Source organism: Lepidochelys kempii, chromosome 2 (genome assembly GCF_965140265.1).
Source record: "Lepidochelys kempii isolate rLepKem1 chromosome 2, rLepKem1.hap2, whole genome shotgun sequence".
Lineage (NCBI taxonomy): Eukaryota > Metazoa > Chordata > Testudines > Cheloniidae > Lepidochelys > Lepidochelys kempii.
In genome coordinates this window covers 154722920-154743738 of record NC_133257.1, presented here as the reverse complement: position 1 = coordinate 154743738, position 20819 = coordinate 154722920, and the positions used below count along the sequence as shown (strand labels likewise).

Sequence of the window (20819 nt, the reverse complement as noted above, 5' to 3'; positions counted from 1 at the left end):
ACAAGACAGACTGGAGTACCCAAAGGGATGGTCTGAGACTCCATGTTATGGCTGTTAGAGAGCCTGAGGAGTTTACGCTGGATAATTGGTTGGTGAAATCTAAGTACAAAATTTGGGGTTTGTGCCCCACTTCCTAGCAGTCTGCCCAGAGGTTGGTACTCATGTTCCTGTGTCACTCCAGGACAGCTTGATGGAGCATGCTTAGAACTTCACAGGATCTAGTCCTTAACACCTAGTATTGCAGCATTTTCCAGTAAGTGGCCTAGCCTTATAACTCCCCTAGCATGATTAACTTTTTTGTATTTGTATGATCCACACGGACAAGCCACTTGCATTCAGACAATAAGAACAATTGCTATTTATTCATTTACAAGAACAAGTAGCATTATACAATAATCGTAATGTCAGAAAAATATATGATTTGTTTTTGATCCTGCAAAACCTTGCTCATGTTAGTAGTCCTCAGTCATGTATTTCCAAAGCAGTCAGTCAGTGAGACTACACGCAAAAGGACGGCTTGTGTGATAAGGGGGTGCAGGTCTGAACTTAGTTTTGAATATTTGTTCCTATGAATTGAGACCATGAAAAAACTTTTCACAGCTACAAAAAACCTTGATAACTTTGCAAATAAAATACACTACATTTAGCATTAAAGGAATGACTAAATTCTGGAGCCTCCATAAATAGTTTTGCTGTTTGGACTTCTACCTAATATGGTGAAAAAATAACAGATGATTGTCAGGCATGACTAGCATGACAAGATTTACAGTGCCTGCCTCATATAACCTTCCACATAGGCAACAAATAGTCCTTGCTGATCTGCAGTTAATCTTACACTCCTGGCTGAGAAGCCAACCAATACTAATAATAGACTCTGTGAATTGCCATCAGTGGGTTCGTGTTGAAAGACACCGAGAGGCAGAAATCAATTTTAAAGAACATATAACACAACTCCTACACTGGGAAGACTGTGTTACCTGTCTTTTGATTTGTTAAACAACTAGTACCCAGTAACTATTAAGGTTGTGGCAAAACTTCAAAGGTAAAATAAATTAAAGTGCATGCGTACCTGGTATATTACAACCCGAAATTTGTTTTTTCTCAGCATCTCCTCTTGTTTTGCTTCAACCTTTCGCACATTAGCACTCTGCTTTTCCACACGTGCCCTCACTTCTTTAACGTGGGAACTAACTTTGCAGGTTTTCTCAAGCAACTTGTTAACAGTGTAGCCTGTATTGCCATGAGTCTGGGCAAGCTTTAAAATATCAATCTGTATGGTCTTGATAGCATTCTCCATTTCTCTGTGTCGCTCTTCTATTCTTTTCTGGCTCTCCTGTACACTGTGTACAATGTTAGCCACTTTATCTAGGACTGTCACAATTGTATATGCAGCATCTTGCTCTTCATCTTCTGTGACATTTGAGAGACGATTTTGGTGGATTTTATCAGCCTCCGAGGTAACTTCATGGTGATCCATTTTGTCTGTGTTCAGTCAGGTTTACAGGAACTGAAGTATAAATGCTCCCCACGATGACTGTTCAAATCGTAGGGAAACAATTCTGGCACCTGTGCAAGAAGCTTGACAGCTGGCTTCAGAGATGTTCAGAGCAGGGTGTGAAACTCCATCCCTGGAGGTTGGTCAAATATTTATAACTACAGACTATCCCTCCATGATTATTTGGATACTTTTTGCAATATGAAACCTCTAAAATTAGGAAGCAATGTCTGGAATGAAACATACATTTAAAGGGTCACACTTCTGTACCAATGAAGTTATTAGTGTTAATCCGGGAAAGTTAAGCAACTTACTAATTAAGCAGGAAAGCCAACTGACATATTTATTTAAGATTTACTGTTGCTCTCATTTTAATGAAGCGATTTCCTTTGGGGGAATTCAGACAGTTTTCAAAAGTAAACACGAGTGTATTTAAAAAAAAAAAAGGAGCAGTTTTCAAATCATTCTGGCTACAAAATCAAGTAACAAATAAACACACTAAAGCAGAGGCAATATAATGAAAACACTGTATTGTGACATGCTTCTCCAGTTCAAATGTTGAAAGCATCTTTTTTATTGAACAAATTATTAAATCCTACATGCAGAATTCTGAAAGCCTAAACTACATGTTAAACAGCTGAACACATCCTACTCACATTCTATCTCTGGATCTTTTAAACAACAACTAACAATCTATTAATATAACTATAACCAGCAGACTAGCTTGGATGGACTTTATTTAGCTCTTGAAAATATTCTATATAAGAGCACTAGTCATTAATTAACTTAATTTTTTTAAATCACAAACACTATACAATCTGTCTTGTTGGTGTTAAAACATCTATTGTCTTAAAAAAAGTTTAATAAGTATTAAAGCAGTTTTAACAGCAATAAAGTAGGCTTTATTCCAATCATGTGAGTTTGATTATTCAAACACAGATTTTTACAATACCAAAATCTACCAAGACCTACGTCCTTTGGAACTATGCCATTTGCTCTACTGGATTATGAAATTTATATTTTTACGTTTTAAAAATAAAGTGTCAGAATTATTTATGAAGACGGTAGTGCTTAGACCCAGCCAATACATCTTATGAATATGTTACAACTACACACAGCACACAGCTTCACAGTTCATGCGATAGGCAGTGTCTAAAAAATCAGTTACGAACTTTCAAAAACATTTAAATATCTACGGTATTTAAACACAGTGTCTCCTAGTTTTTCGTAAGAAAAGTAAGCTGTAAACATCTTTACCTTTAGTTCATGCCTTGTTTGCTAGGTAATGTGGGCGTATTTTTGTTTTTTATCTACAACCATTGGTGAAATAAGTCTGTGTTCTCAAAAATATTACATTCCATGAATAAAGCACAAATCTATTATATAACCATGTGATACAGATACAGAAAATGAACTACGGTATTCAAAAACATAAAAAGAAAATTACTAAAACAGTCCTTAGCTGTTAGAGCTGATGCTTTCAGAATACAACAGACCAACAGGGCTACACTAAAAATGTCCAAAAATAAGGCCTCTGAAATAAATAGTTCCATTCTTTAAAAAAAGATATAATAAAAATGTACATCACATGGTCAATGTAGGTATAAAAATCATCACGTTAAACCATCCTGGATGATGTATCTGAAGTAAAATGGCCTAGGTTTTGCTTCTGTCGACGTCCTCTGTTGTTTTTAGGGCATTTTCTGTATTTTTTTTAAAAAGGAGAAGAAAATGTATTTTAATCTTATTCTGTATATTTAAAACAGCATTCATGATTTTAACCAAAAATCTCAAGAATGGCAGAGTGTCTATCAGCATCATTGACTGGGGAAGTGCACCGGCGGTTTGGTAGGCTGGTACTTTGGAGGGTCCATGAGATCCCTGACTACAGTGGTAGCAGCAGTTGCCAGGAGAGATTTCTTTCATGTGGATATGGAGTTTGATCCTGCAAGGGCTGAAAGCACTCTGGCCTTGATCCCACAAAATATTTAAGCATGTGATTAACCCCACTGACTTCACTGGGATGCCTCACATATTTAAAAGTGAGTACATGCTTAAGAGCTTTGTTAGATCAGAAAAGTGCTCAGTGCCTTATGGGCTCAGGCCTTTGACGAGAAGAGGATCTGGACCTCACTCCAGTTATCTGTGCCTTTGTCAACTCTCGTGTCCACAGGGCTCTCTCTTAAGATATCTTGGAAACTTAACTAAGTGCAAAATTCAGCTGCTCGTTTCATAAGAGGAGCTTAACATGGACAGCACATTGCACTGGTGCTCTACAGACAGCACTAGCTGCATATTCATTTCTAGGTGGAGTTTAAGGTGTTGGCTTTAACCAATAAAGTCCTAAATGGTTAAGCAGCTGGGTACCCGAGGGATGCCCCTTTCTCCATATGTCAGCACCGCATTTATGATCAGTGGAGGGGCCTGAACCAACCCATCCTCTGGTGGGGGGAAGGGGCCATGGTGTTTTTCATGAGGTATCTTCTACTCTGGAAGTAGCTCCCACTTTTGTCTAACCCAGCGGTTCCCAAACTTCATTACACCACGAGCTCCTTCTGACAACAAAAATTACTACACGACTCCAGGATGGGGGACTGAGCCAGCCCAAGCGCCATTGTCCTGGGAGGGGGTGGGGGGCAAAACCAAAGCCCGAGGCCCACCAGCCCAGGAGGGTTTGGGGGAGGGGCAAAGCCCAAGGGCTTCAGCCCCAGGCAGGGGGCCTGTAACATGAACCCCGTTGCCGAGGACTGAAGCCCTTGGGCTTTGGCTTCAGCCCTGCATGGTGGGGCTCAGGCTTCGGCCCCGGACCACAGCAAGTCTAACGCCAGCCCTGGCGACCCCATTAAAACAGGGTCCCAACCCACTTTGGGGTCCCAACCCACAGTTTGAGAACCACTGGTCTAAACAATTTGCTGATGTTTGGGATCTATTGCAAAGCTCATTTTTTCTCTTCAACTTTTGGCACAGGGATTGGTGGAGGGGAAGGGGGCAGCTAGCGGTGATTTGTGTGTGAAGGGGTAGTTTATTGTCCGGACTAATTTACATTTTGTGATATACAGAGGCATCGTGTAACCAGTCTGGACACATTAATCATTCTGTATTTGATCACTGTATTTTTTAGAACGTGTGTTACGCACATAGAGCTTCGGGACGGTCAAGTTCCTAAATATATTTATAATAAATAATCACACATACATAAAAATGTGTGGTGTTATATTGCTATTGTAATTACCTACCTTGTTATGCACATGACAATTGCAACTATAATGGCAATCTGTACAGCTCCAATTATTGCTGCAATAAGGACATGTGTAAGCTTTTGTCTGCTTGGGACAACATAAAGAATACTAAAGTCTGTCTTTTCACAGTGCTGTCCAGTATATCCTGATTCACATCTGAAAGAGACAAGGAATATTTCATGGAATATGGATCTTATCAATATGCAAATCATTCTGTAGATAAAACAGTAATCTGAGGGACAGGGCAAAAAGCCTAGGAATCGATGAAAACTTGAAAAATTGGGACATAATGTAAAGGATGGAGGATAGTATAGAGACAGCAGGAAAGAAACCCACTTGTCACTGCACTGCTACTTCCGTGACCTCAGATGAGATTGGAGGGCGAGAGCAGCACAAGGGATTTCCTCTGAGATTCAGCCAGTTCTGAAAATGATGAAGCAAGCAGGACTGTAGCTGTCACGCAGGACGTGGGGAGGCTGAGTAGAGTGCAAGCTTTTAGGCAGCCTGGGTTTTCCTTTTGTGGAGAGAGGGAGGCACAGAGTGGATGTCCTCCACTTTCATCGAGTACAACTAATTTTGCCTAGTAAGGCTTCTTGGTGTCAGTTCAGCAAAGGAACTAAGCATAGACTTTAAGAATGTGATTTCAGTGGGACGGCTCACGTGCTTAAAGTTAAGTACATGCTTAAGTACCTTGTTGAACTGGGGCCTAAGTTAGGGAACAATAAATGGGAGATAGATTTAATAGATGGGATAAAACGCGTGGGCAGAGGATCTCCAGAAAACTCAGTCAGGGACCAGGGTGCATGGAACAAAACAGGAATATACAACACAAATCAAAAGACAATGATGAGGAACAATGGAGAACAATAGATGATGATATTATGGAAGAAGGTGTGTATATAACTATAATATGCCTGTCAGAGATGAACAAACCATGTAGAGTTTGGAGGAACAGAATGCTGCGAGGCCCTTGTGTAAGAACTGGCACCAACAACATCAACTGGTTTACCGGGATGGTTGGGTTTCAGCCCAAACCTACCCCAGTGCTCTCCCCGCAGCCACCTCTTAACCTGGACTCACCAAACACCCAGTAGGCCAGAACTCCAGGCTGCAGGTGCTAGACAAAGGCCAGGTTAGCTCCCCAGAAGACTGTATAGAAAGGTCAGGAAGGCTGACCACAGTCCTGGCTCACAAGTCAGATGATTCTAGGACTGCACCAGGCACCCCCTCAAAAGCCATGCAGGAAGATTAGTGCAGTAACAGGCACTAGTCAATGTCCAGGCAGGACAGAGCACCCCATCAGAACCTTACTGGAAGGTAGGAAACAGTACAGACTTGTCCTACACAGCATGCTGCCCCACTTACCCTCAAACAAGTGAGCAGTGCTCCTGAGGGAGTCCCTGGAAATTTGGGAGGGGTGTGAACAGGCTGGTAGGAGGCAGAGCAGGAGCACTGTTCTCTAAATAGCATCCTCCCCAAGCAAACCAGCCGATTTCTCAAAGGCAATTCAGTGGATGTTTGTACTGATCAGAGCAACACAAATTTTCAATCCATGCAGGGCACAGCCATAGAGAAGAAGACAACAAGAGCATGCTCCTGACTGAGCCATGCTGCCAAGGGGAGGGAGGTTGAAGAGCACAGAGAGGAAAGCACCACGTTGGTTAGCCAGGGTTAATGGAGCCAGCATCCGCTGGTGGATTCTTCATAGCTAACAGGCCCTACCCCTACCTCTCCATGCAGCCAGAGCTAGACCAGAAGCCTCACCCCTGACTTGGGGCGGAACTACAAAGAGAAAAAATCTCAGCTTTAACATTAAAACGTAAACGTGTTGCTCATTTTCCTTGTGAAGTTAGCCTTGAAAATAAACAGATGTAAACATATTAGTCGTGTTGAATTCAACAAGCAATTGGCCTCCACTTTTGCAGTAGCAGGCTGGAGAGGAATTAAAGATACATGCACACACACGTGTCACACCCCAATGGCCCCCTCCCTCAAGGGGTCCCCTGGGGAAGGCAGATCAGCATTGTATATTGCTAAGGCTGTTGCAAGCATTGCAGGATATTTTGGGAAGAGTCAAAGGTGTGAGTGCATGTGGGATGGAAGATTCTTTTGCAGGCTGCAAAAGGCCAAAGGGGGAAGGAGAAAGAGAGCAGAGAATGGGTTAACTCAACACTGCAGCTAGCAAGCTCAGTTCAACGATAAGAGCTGGCCCCAGTCCAAGGTCACGGCACTAGATGAAAAATTATCTCACCCAGCCACAGCCAGCCATGAGAAAAGAAAAAGTACACTGAACCAGGGCTGCAGAGATGGAAAACACCGGCGAGATGATGAGGGGGGGAGCAGAGCTTCGCGTCCCTGGAGCCGTTGTGTTTTGGGAAAGCAGAGAAGACCACAGAAAGCTGGTTTGGGCTGGCACAAAGAACACCAGGTACAGAGGTCGTGGAATGGAACTCCCTCAAAGGAGCCCAGGCCTTAAAACCCTCCTGAGAGCTGGAGCAATTTGGAGATCATAGCAGACCCTGGATGACCTGGGTCCAGGACAGTACTCCTGTCCACCCTACCCCCTCTTCTTCTTATGTTACACCCAGGCTTGGCCAGCCTCAGGTAGAGCGTATGTGAGTATGAAAGTGGGTTAGGGCTTGGGGCACTAAGGCTTCCTTCCTTCCTCTGAGTGACATGGGGAGCACCCATCACTCTTCGCTGTTATTTTATTATTTTATCATTTTATCAATAAAGCTTTAACATTTAAACACTTGGTGTGTTACGTCATCTCCTCCCTTAAAGATCCTGTGGCCTCAGCCTGATCAACTGTCGCCTCAGGCAGATTGGTAACAAAAATCTGTCACACACACACACACAAAACACCTCTGATATAAACAAAGTCAGTTACGCTTGGGTGTATCACAAAGAATCACTCCAACTCACCCTCAAATCCAACCCTGTGCTTGGTGAGATGATGATGGAAGACAGGAATTAGTTACATTTGGGAAAGCAAAAAACTGTTCCACAGGCATGCAGGGAAAATGCCCTGGATTTTCAGTGCTATGAAACCCATGTATTCTTGTGAATACACTTTCCTCATCTATGGGCTTTCTGCAGGAGACACTGGCTCACAGACTGGATATGTACCAATAAAAATAGCGTCATTAAGAAAAAGGCACAACATTACGATAGATATAATTATCAGTGGATGGGAAAGGAACCAAGATAGATTTATGTACATTAATAAGAAGGAAGCAAATGACAAAGGAACCTGTTTGTGCATTACCTAGTAGGAAGAAAGGAAAAGAACAGGTGACAAATAGAATGCTAAATCCTTATTCCCTACTTTGTTTTTGTCTTCTTTAAAGAAGATAGTAGCCATAGTAGACTTAATACAAGAACCATTCTATAAAGCAGAATCAAGAAAGAAGAGGTTAAAGAATATCCAGATAATCTGAAAATATTAAAATCATTACAGTTCAATGAATGTCACCCTAGAATGCTAAAGACATTCTCAGAACTACTGAAATGGTTGGAAATTATTTCTGAGAACTCCTGCAGGGCAAGAGAGAATCCGGAGGACTGGAATAACGCAAAGAAAATACTGAGTTCAAGACTGGAATTGGCAGGTGAGGGGATGAAGTATTATAGACCAAACCTCTAATTACCTGGTAAACTAGTAAAGCAGTCCATTTTATAAGCACTTACTGGAAAATAAGATGATAAATAGTAGACAACATGGGTTTATCAAAATAAAATTATGTCAAATTAATTTAATGTATTTCTTTATTCAGACAACAAGCAAAGGGCTCAGCTGTGTGTGGTTGGCACAGCCCTACACTGGGGGTGATGCAAAGCTGCACTGTCCCAGGGCAAGCACCTGGAGGCAACCTAGAGCCACTAGCTGTTTAGAGACAGCATGACCACTGCTAAATCACTTGATGGGGTGCAACTGAATACCCCTCATGTGATCGGACAGCTCCACTGGCTGGTGAATAGGGGATGAAGTCATAGTTCCCTCTCCTTCCACACCCCTGTTGGGGTACCAGGCACCTGTGGGGCATTAGAGTCTGCAATCATGCTTAGCAGCTGCGTAGACTGCTCAATGCACCAGGAGACCATTAGCCATCACTACACACCTACTTGTGTAAGGTAGAATTTGAGATTCTCTGTAATTTAGTAAGTCATTGCTATATCAGAGCTCACCATCTAACTGTCAGGACTAAGTTTTAAAACTGCACACCTCACTAGCAGACACAAAACCTCCATTGTGGATAGGTACCCTAAGATTTGCAGATACACATAGGTGAGTAAAAATGAGTTTGTGTGCATCAGAATTTGCACACAGGTAAGTCAGGTGTGCACAAGAGTGCAAAATCCTTTCAAAAATCTGTCCCTTGACATTTGCCCACCATATTTCCCTTTATACAGAAGGAAGGATAAATGCTTTACTTGTACACTACTGTGTGATTACTATGACTAAGTGCTGAGCTTTTAATGTAACCACTTTTGATCCAGAACAGCTGATAATGAAGGTAGGAAATGTGTACCACATGGAAGTATGAGAAGATGAATACACAAGTGGCTAAAATAAAATCCAATGGAGAGTTCAGGTTCACTGTCAAGTTAGGGTGGGCAAGTTGTTCTTCAGTAGCACCCAAATGGAGTCAGTTCTCATGGGTCCAGTACTTAATGTTGTTTAATCTCTTCATTTATGATGAGGAGGATGGGATGGAGAGCATCCTAATCCAGGCCCCAATCCAGAACAATATTGCAGTCAATTCTGGTCACTTCATTACCAGAAAAATAAGACGGGGGCATAACAATTTGCCAAAAATGAGGAGGGGTGTGTTGTGAGAGCTCTACTGCTGCAAATGGCAGCTTGATCCCTGCTAAAGGAAGAGAGAGTCTGACACACTCGCTAAAGAGGGTGAAAATCAAATGAAAAGGTTATTGTGTCCCAGTAATGAGGAAAAAGGTCAGATGAAAAGGAAAATAATGATTTGTAAAAGGCTGTGTTCCCAGCCATGCTGGCTCGTAAGGGGGCCCTCTGCTCCCTTCTGGGCTACTGTAGCACTTTCAAGGATCAAGGTCAGAAATATGTTGAACTCTAGCAGTTCTACAAGTGATATTTTGGAAGAAAAGTAAAGCAAAGAGCTACAGAAAGCTACAGAACCATCAGTCACTAGTATGAAAATACCACCACGGGCCATATACTCAGGATAAAAATTCTTTAATGATGTTTGCTCATGACTACTAGACCATCACCATCCACAAAAAAAGGTGGCCACTTTTCTTTAAATACACTCCTCAATGACTTCTTACTTTAGAAGAAATAGGATTAATTTTACTTGGAAACTAAAGAAATAAAGTGAAACGTTCGTAGATTTTTGGAAATGTTTAATTTCAAGTTTTGGTAGTATACGGAGTTACCATAGTACACTGAGCAGACAAGGATAGAGTTTACTTTTTTTTATAAAATAATATTTTCTATTGCATAAAATAAAAAAAAATGGTTAAAAGTAAAATATTGACAAACTAGAGGGAGTTTTGACAAGAGTAACAGATAATAACCAGTCACACGAGGGATTGACTTATAAGAAAAAGTTAAAAGAGATCAGTATATAAATGGAGTATAAATGGAGATTAGTTACCTGTAACCGGAAGTTCTTCAAGCTGTCTGGTCCCTATCTGTATGACACACACAGGTGTGCACACGTGCCATGTGCCCGAGAGAGGCACTTCTAACAAGCAGTGCCCCACACATGCACAGTAGTTCTCCTTGTGCTCCAGACTGAGGACATAAAAGGCAGCATGGGCTGACGCCCCTCCAGTTCTTACTGCAAATCCAGTAGGCTCTGAAGCAGAGGGGATGGAGGGCAGGTAGTGGAATAAAGATAGGGACTATAGGCGCATTAGCGGGTGCTTAGTACCCACTGGCAGCCAGCTTCCCCCAATCTCCCCCAGTGCCTCCCATCCACCAATCAACTCCTCCCCCTCCCTCCCGCCCACTGCAATCAACTGTTCCACAGTGTGCAGGAGATGCTGGGAGGGAGAGGGAGAAATAGGAATGGGGTGCGCTCGGGGAGGATGGCGGAACTGGGCGGGAAGATACAGGGTGGGGGCGGAGAGGGAGCAGGAAGAGGGGAGGTGGGGGTGGAGGCTAGGGGGAAGTGGTGGAGTGGGGGCGGGGCATGAGATTGAGCGGGGTTGGAGCACCCCCAGGCAAAGGAAAAAAACAGCAACTTTGATAGGGACCACACATATCGAAGAACTTCCAGTTACAGATAAGTAACCTCCATTTCTTCTTTGAGTGCTGGTCTCTAAGTGTATTTCACATGTGGGTGATTGACCAGTAGTATTCAGACTAGAGGTGAGTGTGAGGATGCTGGCAGGAAAGATGCTTGAAGTTCTGTACTTCTCACTGTTGCATCTGTAGTGGAGGCCTGAATTAGTGGGTAATGTTTTGTCAACGGAACTCTGGGGTAGCCGCTCTGCATATGTTCACTATTGTATGCCCCTTCATGCCTCAGCCACCATTCCAGAGGACATGCTTCCATGCTGATGACGCACGTTAAAAAAAATAATGCGTTAATTAAATTTGTGATTGAACTCCTTGGGGGAGAATTGTATGTCCCCTGCTCTGTTTTACCCACATTTGCCATATATTTCATGTTATAGCAGTCTCGGATGATGACCCAGCACATGTTGTTCACTTTATGAATGCTTTCACTGCAGATTTGACAAAACGCAAAGAAGGTACCGATGTGAGATTTCTAAAGATAGCGACAGCACTCGACCCAAGGTTTAAGAATCTGAAGTGCCTTCCAAAATCTGAGAGGGCCAAGGTATGCAGCATGCTTTCAGAAGTCTTAAAAGAGCAACACTCCAATGCGGAAACTACAGAACCCGAACCACCAAAAAAGAAAATCAACCTTCTGCTGGTGGTATCTGACTCAGATAATGAAAATGAAAATACATCAGTCCACACTGCTTTGGATTGTTATCGAGCAGAACCATCAGCATGGACGCATGCCCCTGGAATGATGGTTGAAGCATGAAGGGACATATCACTCTTTAGCGCATCTTGCACATAAATAACTTGTAACGCGAGCTACAACAGTGCCATGAGAACACCTGTTCTCACTTTCAGGTAACATTGTAAGCCTGAAGCGGGCAGCATTATCTCATGCAAATGTAAACAAACTTGTTTGTTTGAGCGATTGGCTGAACAAGAAGTGGACTTGCAGGCTCTAAAATTTTACATTGTTTTATTTTTGAATGCAGTTTTTTGTACATAATTCTACATAATTCATTTGTAAGTTCAATTTTCATGATAAAGAGATTGCACTACAGTACTTGTATTAGGTGAATTGAAAAATACTATTTCTTTTGTTTCTTTACAGTGCAAATACTTGTAATAAAAATAAATATAAAGTGAGCACTGTACACTGTATTCTGTGTTGTAACTGAAATCAATACATTTGAAAATGTAGAAAACACCAAAAAATATTTAAATAAATGGTATTCTATTATTGTTTAATGGTGCGGTTAATCGCGACTAATTTTTTTTAATCACTTGACAGCCCTAAAAATAATCTAAAATGACTGGGATATTTGCAGAAGTTGGTGGAGGCTGTTTATGCTGAGTCTAGGCAGAGAAGTCTTTCTGTTTGGCTAGGTAGCAGGTTCTAGTTGAGTCCTTCCTATTTTAAATAAATAAATCATAGAATATCAGGGTTGGAAGGGACCTCAGGAGATTATCTAGTCCAACCCCCTGCTCAAGGCAGGACCAATCCCCAATTTTTGCCCCAGATTCCTAAATGGTTCCTTCAAGTATTGAACTCACAACCCTGGGTTTAGCAGGCCAATGCTCAAACCACTGAGCTTTTGAGTAAGAATAGATTGGACAGGTGCCAAGCAAGAGTGTTCTAGTTCTGATGCCCATACAAACACCAAGCCATGAGGGGGAGAGGGTCTGGATCGGGGTGTCTGACTCTGCCCCCTTCCTGAGTAAAGAGATCTGGGAAGGGGTGGACCCTAACAAGAGGATGGACTGACGTTTTCAGGAGCTCCGGGAACCAAAACAGTCTGGGCCAGTTGGGAGCAAGGAGAATGACTCTGGCTCTGTCCTGACAGATGTTTCTCAAGACCTGTGGTAACAGGGGAATGGGAAGAAAGGCATCTCTGAGATTGTCTGTCAATGACAACAGGAGAGCATTGCCCTGGGAACTGTGACTTATAGCTCCTCTGGAGAAGTATAAGGATAGGTGCTGGAACTAGGGGTGCTGGGGGTGCTGCTGCACCCTCTGGCTTGAAATAGTTTCCATTATATACAGGGTTTACAGTTTGGTTCAATGGCTCTCAGCACCCCCTCTATAAAAATTGTTCCAGCACCCCTGAGTACAAGGGAAGCTGCCCGTTCATTTGGGATGTGAAGAGATCCCATTGAGGTTTTCCCCACTGAATAAATATCTCGCTCAGGATAGAGCTGAGTATCTCCCACGCATGGTCTGCAGAGAAGTGTCAGCTCAGCCTATCTTCAAGGGAGTTTGACGCACCTGGAAGTGGCTGGGACAGTGATGTGGTTTGTGATACACCAGTTCCAAGGCTTGACTGCTTCTAGAAAAAGGAGAGGACATCTTGCTCTACCCTGTTTAGGTAAAAGACCATGGTGATGTTGTCTGACATTACTTGGACATGAAGAGAATCAATGAGCAGGAGAAAAGCCCTGCATGCCAGGTAGACTGCCCTCAGTTCCAGTAGATGAATGTGCAGTCTGGCCTCCCGGGGGGTCCAGGCACCTTGTACAGTGTGGCTGTTCAGGTGAGCACCCCCTCATAAGGGATGTGTGTGTTACAATGATGGTGCTGAAAGTGGGAGTGACAAAGGGGACACCAACTCTCACTCTATCTGGGTTCAACCTCCTGGTAAGAGAGTTGCTGACCCCGGTGGGAACAGTCACTCTGGTGTTGATGTGATCCTGGTCTGGTGAGTAGACCAACCAGAGCCAGGCCTGCGGGCAGCGTAGGAGAAGCCTGGCAAATGGTGCCACATAAGTACAGGAGGCCATGTGGCCCGGAAGAGAAAGGCACATCCTGACCATAGTTCTTCGTCTGCAAGTAATCAGTGCTGTCAGGTTGCTCATTAACTGATATCTTTCCATGGGAAGGAAAGCTCTTGTTGCAACAGAGTCCACTGTCACGCTGAAAAAGTTCATCATCTGTGTGGGTGTTAAAACAGACTGTTCTTTGTTTATGCAGATACCGAGTGCTGCTAGAAGATGCAGCAGGAACATAGCTGCTGACCTTACATCTTCGCTGGAGCAATATACTCGGAGCCAATCATCGAGATATTGGGCTGCAGCCACAGAGAAGACCTCCGTGAATACTCTGGGTGCTGTTGCTACTCTAAAGGGAAGGACTCTGAACTGGAAATGTTCCTGACCTGCTAGAAACTAAACAAACTTTCTCTGGAATGGATTAATATCTACATGGAAATAGGTGTTCATGTTGCAAGCCGTGAACTACATCCCTTCCTGTAGGGAAGGGATTATTGATGCTAGTGTAACCATCCTGAATTTTGACTTTTGAATAATGATGTTAAGTTGTCGAAGGTCCGGAATGAGTCTCCACCCTCCATATTTTTGTGGGACTAAGCAATAAGGGATATAGAACCCTCTTCCTTGATACTGAGGTGGCACTTGTTCTCTTGCCTCTTTTAGGAGGAGGGAGTCCACCTTCTGTTGGAGAATCACCTCATGAGAGTTGTTTCTCAAGAGAGACCAGAATGGGAGTTTGTGAGGAGGGAGGGAAACTCTACAGAGCACACTTGATGGATAATTTCTAGAACCCAACTGTCTGTTGTGATACAGTTCCAATTGTGGGTGCAAAGGCAGAGGCAGCCCCCAAAGATAAGGGGTGGGGGGGGGAAGAGGTGGTTGGTATCAACAGTGGTGGGCAGATCTTGACCAAGGCATCAAAAGTAGCCCTTAGTGGGTAGCTGGGAATGGGTAGAGGTTGTGGTAGTGGGGGGCTGAAAAAATGTGGCTTCTGAATTCTCTGTTGTTTACACGGAGGCTTGGCTGGATGTTGGTGGCAAAAGTCAGGGGTAGGGGGGAGGCTTGGCTTATACACCTGCCTCTGGTGTTTTTTCCTTGGGGCCAGGATGTAAATTCCCAGGGAGCACAGAGTTGACCTTGAGACTCTCAACAAGTACAGGGACTCATCTGATTTCTTGTTAAAATTCAACTCGTCAAAAGGCAGGTCCTGCGTGGTGCTCTGGACCTTCCTGGGGAGCTCCGAGGAGTGAAGTTAAGACTCATGCCTCATCACTTTTCCAGTGGCCAAGCCTCTGGATGCAGTGTCCGCTTTGTCCACTGCAGCTTAAAGGAAATTCTTTGCTGCTAACTTGCCTTCTTCTATGAGGAATGAAATTGGGCTCCATTCTCAGGGGAAACTTGCCCTAAAAGTCGGCCAACCTGGAGTAATTGTTAAATCATATTCTCCTAACAAGGCCCAATACTTTGCAATATGGAACTGTAGGCTCGTAGAAGAAAAGGCTTTTCTTTCCCAAAGGTCTAACCTCTTTGAGCCATTGTCAGCTGGGGTGGTCTTGAGATGCTGCAATCTTGCTCTCTTTGTGCCTGTACAACCAGGGAATTTGGCACTCAGTGGGAGAAAAGAAATTCAGCCCATTAGGCAGAGACAAAAACATTTCTTAGCCCTCTTAGTTGTGGGGAGCACAGGAGGCTGGGGTGTGCCAGACCACACTTGCTGGCTCCATCATGACCTCATTAACCAGCAGCATCACCTTGCTTGAACCTGTAGTTGCATAATATCCAGGAGCTGATGTTGAGAGTCCTGGACCTCCTCCAGTGGTATCTGGAGGTCATTGGCAATTCTCTGAAGGAGAACCATACAGCGTATGGGTGTCCAGAAGAGATGGTGAAAATGGAGCCATGGCTTCATCTGGAGCAGTGGTCACCAACCGATTGATTGCAATTGACTGGTCAATCCTGGAGCCTCTGCCAGTTGATTGCGATCTCTGGCCACTAAAAGTCCAGCAGCGCAGCAGGGCTCAGGCAGGCTCCCTGCCTGCCCTGGCCCCACACCGCTCTCGGAAGCGGCTGGGTGCTGGCACATCTCTGCAGCCACTGGGGGTGGGGGGAAGTGAGGCATCTCCGTGCGCTGCCCCCACCCCCAGCACTGTACCCGCAGCTCCCACTTGCCAGTTCCCAGCCAATGGGAGCTGAGGGGGCAGCGCTTGCGGGTGCGGGGAGCGCACGGAAACCTGCTGCTCCACTCCCACCCCAGGGGCCGCAGAGACTTGCCAGGAATTATCTTGTGCATAAAAAGGTTGGAGACCACTGATCTAGAGATGAGGATGAGATTCCCGTCAGTACCTGCAGATCTGGGTCTATGTTCTCCTCCTCTTAGGTCAACGGATCTGGTGGGTGCTGGGTAGGAGAGGAGTGCTATGACTCATGGGCAAATCCAGGCCATCTGCCATAGGGGTTCCAATAGCCCCAATAAGTCCAAAGGAGGGATCGAGTGGGTGAGGGGGACTCCACAGCAGCAGGTCCCAGCAGTACCAGGGGTGATCTTCAGTTCCAGGGATGATCTGGGAGGATCTTCAACCATCTCTCAGGACTCAGCTCTCTAGGAGGAGATGAAGAACTGGCCAGGATGTCCAACTCATCCAAGTCTAAGAACTCCTCTGTCTCCATTGCTGGGGCCAATGGCACCAGAGGGTGGATGCTCGTGCCCCAAGGGTTGGAGAGGGGATGGTTCTTGTGTCACTGATGCAGTTTCATCCTCCAGTGTGGAAATGTCTCTTGGGAGGATCAGGTGGGAGAGGAGGGGAAACTGAAGGTAAGGGAGGAAAATATCCCACCCTGTTCCAACAGTTAGAACCAATGTGTCCTCGGTTGTTGCTGGCTGGTACCAAGAAAGAACCAGGCCCAGCACTTCTGGACAGAACCGGCAGATGGTAGTTCTTGTGTTTTGGAGCAGGTGCCACCAATGATACTGACAGATCCTTCTTTTTCTGCCCACTTTACCTTTCATGGTGGGGGTCTTTAACAGTCCTGGACCCATAGGATCCATGTGTAAAGGCTCACCCGGTCTGGACAGGTTCAGGGAGGGATCCCTTCTTTTGTGAGCAAATCTGGATGGGGTTCTGTCCTTACAATCACCAAAGTGCCCCCTACTCTCAAGGGAAGCCCAGGAAGAAGATTCCTTGCCTTAGCAGTTGTCGGCTCTGCTTCTAAGCTTGTGCTCGGAGGGGTGCTGCTTGTCTGATAGTGACGATGTATGGGAGGGGGTTCTCCCTGACTGAGATCAGAGTGAGGCCACACAGCCTTCTCCCTTAATCAAATCTCACGAGCTTTGCCTGTTTGTGCTGGAAACGAGCGACAGATGATGCACTTTGAAGTGATATGCAGTAGACACAGCATTGGTGATAGTCACCTCACAGAGAAGGAGCAAGGGCAAGAAACACAGTTCTTGAACTCCTGAGCTCTGAGCATAGTCACAGACCATGGCGAGGGAGTCCCTAATAATGGGAAAGAACTAGCTACAGTAACTAACTATACTAATATAAAAACTATAAAAACTATTTACAAATGTATGTACAGGATAAAAATGTATGCACTAAGGATAAAAACTGGAGAAATCTGTGAACACAGGGATTCTGACTCAGGCCATGCAGCGGGAAGAAGGAACTGGAGGGGCATCGGCCCGCACCGCCTTTTGTGCCCTCAGTCTGGAGCATGAGAACAACAGCACATGTGTGGGCCAACAGACATTAGAATTTCCAGACTCAGGCAGATCGTGTGCATGCGCACCCATGTGTGGAATACACATAGGGACCAGCACTTACAGAACTTGGTTAAAGTGCTGATTAAAAAGTGATGTAAAAATTACTACAAATATTCAAAGAATGCAAACTCCAAGGAAGGAGAAGAATTATTTAGGGCAGGAGTTGTCAAGCTTTTGTACTGTGGACGTCTTAACAGACTGTATACAGTGTAGTTGTAGCCATGTTGGTCCCAGGATATTACAGAGACAAGGTGGGTGAGGTAATTTCTTTTATTGGACACACTTCTGTTGGTGAGACAAGCTTTTGAGCCAAACAGAGCTCTTCTTCAAGTCTCTGTAGCTTGAAAGCTTGTCTCTCTCACCAACAGAAGTGGATCCAATAAAAGATATGACCTCACTCACCTTGTCATGAGAACACTTAACATCTCATCTTATGAACACTTCCTCCCACCCCCATTTATGATAATACAATATCCTTGTGGCAAACTACAGCAATTGCTTACACAGGAAAGTAATAAAAGGAAAGTATTGTATTTGTGGGTTCTTTTTAATGGGATTTAGCAGCTGAAAATGAGGCACCAGCATCATGTGACCAACCAGCTCCCTGCAATCCACCAACACTGTGGACCACTGGCACTTCATGGGCCATTGTTTGGGAATCATCAAGTTAGGACGATACCAGGAGAGGCATGGGGATGTGTGTGTCAAAACTAGGGATAGTGGGATGGAATTGAGAAAGGGAAGATTTAGGTCATAGGCTTCCCCATCACAAACTCCAAATATCCACCTATCCACAGCTGCCCCAGCACTCACCTATCCCCAGCTTAGATGCCACCCCCCAATGAACTACCTCCCCAGACACCCTCCAGAATCCCCTCATCTATCAAACACCTAGACACAGCAACCAAGTTTTGTCCAGCTCCATGTCCTACCCTGACTGCTGCTTGTGGCAGGGTGGGTTGCCGGTAAGTTTATAAGTTTGTGCAAATTAGATAATTAAATCATTTCTATAAAATGTGACACAGAGTGACAAAAGGCTTGGCAGCTATGTTCACTGGACTGCAGAACAGGGCTGGTCCTCTGGGAGGAGCAATATACTCCTTCCTAATGTGTGCGCTGATGAGCCCTGGAAGAGACTGTGCCTGCCCCCAAGTCCCACCTTCCTCATGCTCCTACTGGGATTGGGCAGCTCTGCACTGCCCCCTACACATGGATGTGGCTCCAATGCCACAGTCTAATCCACAGCACATTATCACAAACCAATGTTTTCAATATTATGTGTATAAAATGTATTGTGTTAAAGCTTTACACAGTACATGAGAGTGACTTTCAGGTGCATATAGTATCTGTGCTGCTTATTCATTCACTGACTTACCGGCAGGAAGCCTTCTGAGTGGAATAAATGAATTCACATTTTCCATGTATACAGTAACCATTGAAGCTTTCTGAACAAGGTATGTGGTTTCCAATATAAATGTCTTCTCTTTGATCACTGGCATCTTGAAAACATACACAAACAGATTTAGTAAATGTACAAAACCAACACACATATAGCATCCTTCCAAAAACTTCTGTGGTGACAGGACAAAGAATTAATAAAGCAGTGGCTTAGAGCTCAAGTTTCACAGAAGCCTGTGGAATTTAGCAGCACACTCACTCAATGCTGTAAATTACTCCTTAGTGATAACTAAATCTGCTGCTATTGTGGGCTTCCTAAACTGGGGAAAACCTTCCTGACAAAGAATCAACATACTGGGCTGAAGTTCTGCCAGTGGGGTCTAGGCAAACAGCTGGTAGACAGCCACACAGAGCACTTGGCTTGGGGAAAGCTGTGTCTTTCACACCCCTGAGCGAAGAAAGTTTCAGTGCTGTAAGTGGAAGTGTAGACAAGGCCTAACAGAGCTCTGGAGAAAAGCAAGATAGGAGTACAAGAGAATACTAAAGGACCGGAGTTAACAAGAGATAATAGAAAGAAAAGAGGGCGAAGGAGAAAATAGTGTGATAAAGAACCTGGAGGAGAGAGATGGACAGGAACAAAAGAGAGGAAGAGATCCAAAAGACAAAAAAGAGGGCAGAGGGAAGAGGAGAAAGAGAAAGGGAGTGGGCAACATAGACAAGGCCAGGGACTGAAAGTGGAGCAATGACTCAGGTGCAGAAAAGATCGAGGGTGCAGCAGATGCAGGTGTAACCCACACACCTCCAGGGTGTGAAGTTCTGTCCCACCTAGAGGCACTGAGACCACTTAGAGAGAGTTAAAGGAGTCTGCTCTACAACCTTAGCTAACAGGAGGTTGGCTTTTAGCTCAGGCAGTAGAGGCTCATGCACTAAGCTCCAGAGGTCCCCAGTTCAATCCCACTCGCCGACGACCAGGGTCTGTCGGTGTTACAAGTGGGGGCTCGTCTGGGATTTCAAATGGGAAGTCTCTGAAGCTCGGGATGCACTTCCTCAGCTAGGGGAAGTATGTAACCCGCGCATCTTCTGGGTGGCACCGAGACCACTTAGAGAGAGAGAGTTAAATGAGTCTACCTTAGATAATAGCCAGTTGGCTTTTAGCTCATGCGGTAGAGGCTCATGCACTAAGTTCCAGAGGTCCCCAGTTCAATCCTGACGACGACGACTGGGGTCTGTCAGTGTTGCACAGTGAGCACTTACTAAGACTTTAGAATAGGTAGAAGAGCTGGCAGAAAAAAGTTTAGGGCTCTGGAGCAAAAAAAGAAAGAGACCTATGGGCACAAAGGACAAATTGCTGGAGCTTCTGAGAGCAGAGATGTGAAAGCAGAGAGAAGGGCCTAAAAGCAAAGACAGAGGAAAACATTTGAATAAATTCAAAGTTATAAAAGTCTCCCCATGTCTAGCACCAGCTCCTGGTGGCAGCTCTTTGATCCACAGGGTTAACTTTAGTACTCCAAGGACTACTATAGTAAACTGTACTGAGGCTTGTAGGATGCAAAGGCTCCTCCTGAGCACCTCAGCCCTTCCCAAGCCCACCCAATATGGCCTGTTTATTTTCCTGCAAAGAGGCCTCCTCCACCTCCTTTCCTTCTTCAGAATGATTTCTCCTCCCTCTCTCTATCCCTCCCCTGACTACCACAGCAGTTGCTGAAACAGTCCCACTCCAGAATGACCAGAACCTCTGAGTAGCCAGCTCATTCTTCAGCAAAATCATTCTGAACTCCAGGCCTGGAACAGACAGGCAGTGCGGGGAAGCAGCTAACAGCAAGAGTGTGGGGGTGGAGGTTATAAAGTTGTTCCGAGAAGAGATGAGGTGGGGTCAATTGGACT

The 20819-nt window shown here is 44.6% G+C and overlaps 2 protein-coding genes across 2 annotated transcripts in view; both read right to left on the bottom strand.

Annotated features, from left to right (window-relative positions):
* The window catches only part of CAVIN4 (caveolae associated protein 4), a 29919-nt gene extending 28442 nt beyond the window's left edge, over positions 1-1477 (bottom strand). The window contains exon 1 of the mRNA XM_073329473.1: positions 1070-1477. Coding sequence (XP_073185574.1) covers positions 1070-1477 — 408 coding nt within the window. The remainder of the gene's footprint in view (positions 1-1069) is intronic.
* A 560-nt stretch (positions 1478-2037) lies between these two features.
* Positions 2038-20819, bottom strand: part of TMEFF1 (transmembrane protein with EGF like and two follistatin like domains 1) — a 224807-nt gene continuing 206025 nt past the window's right edge. Inside the window, exons 8-10 of the mRNA XM_073332493.1 lie at positions 18913-19036; positions 4732-4890; positions 2038-3198 (exon numbers count right to left, since the gene is read on the bottom strand). Coding sequence (XP_073188594.1) covers positions 3114-3198; positions 4732-4890; positions 18913-19036 — 368 coding nt within the window. The 3' untranslated portion in view covers positions 2038-3113. The remainder of the gene's footprint in view (positions 3199-4731; positions 4891-18912; positions 19037-20819) is intronic.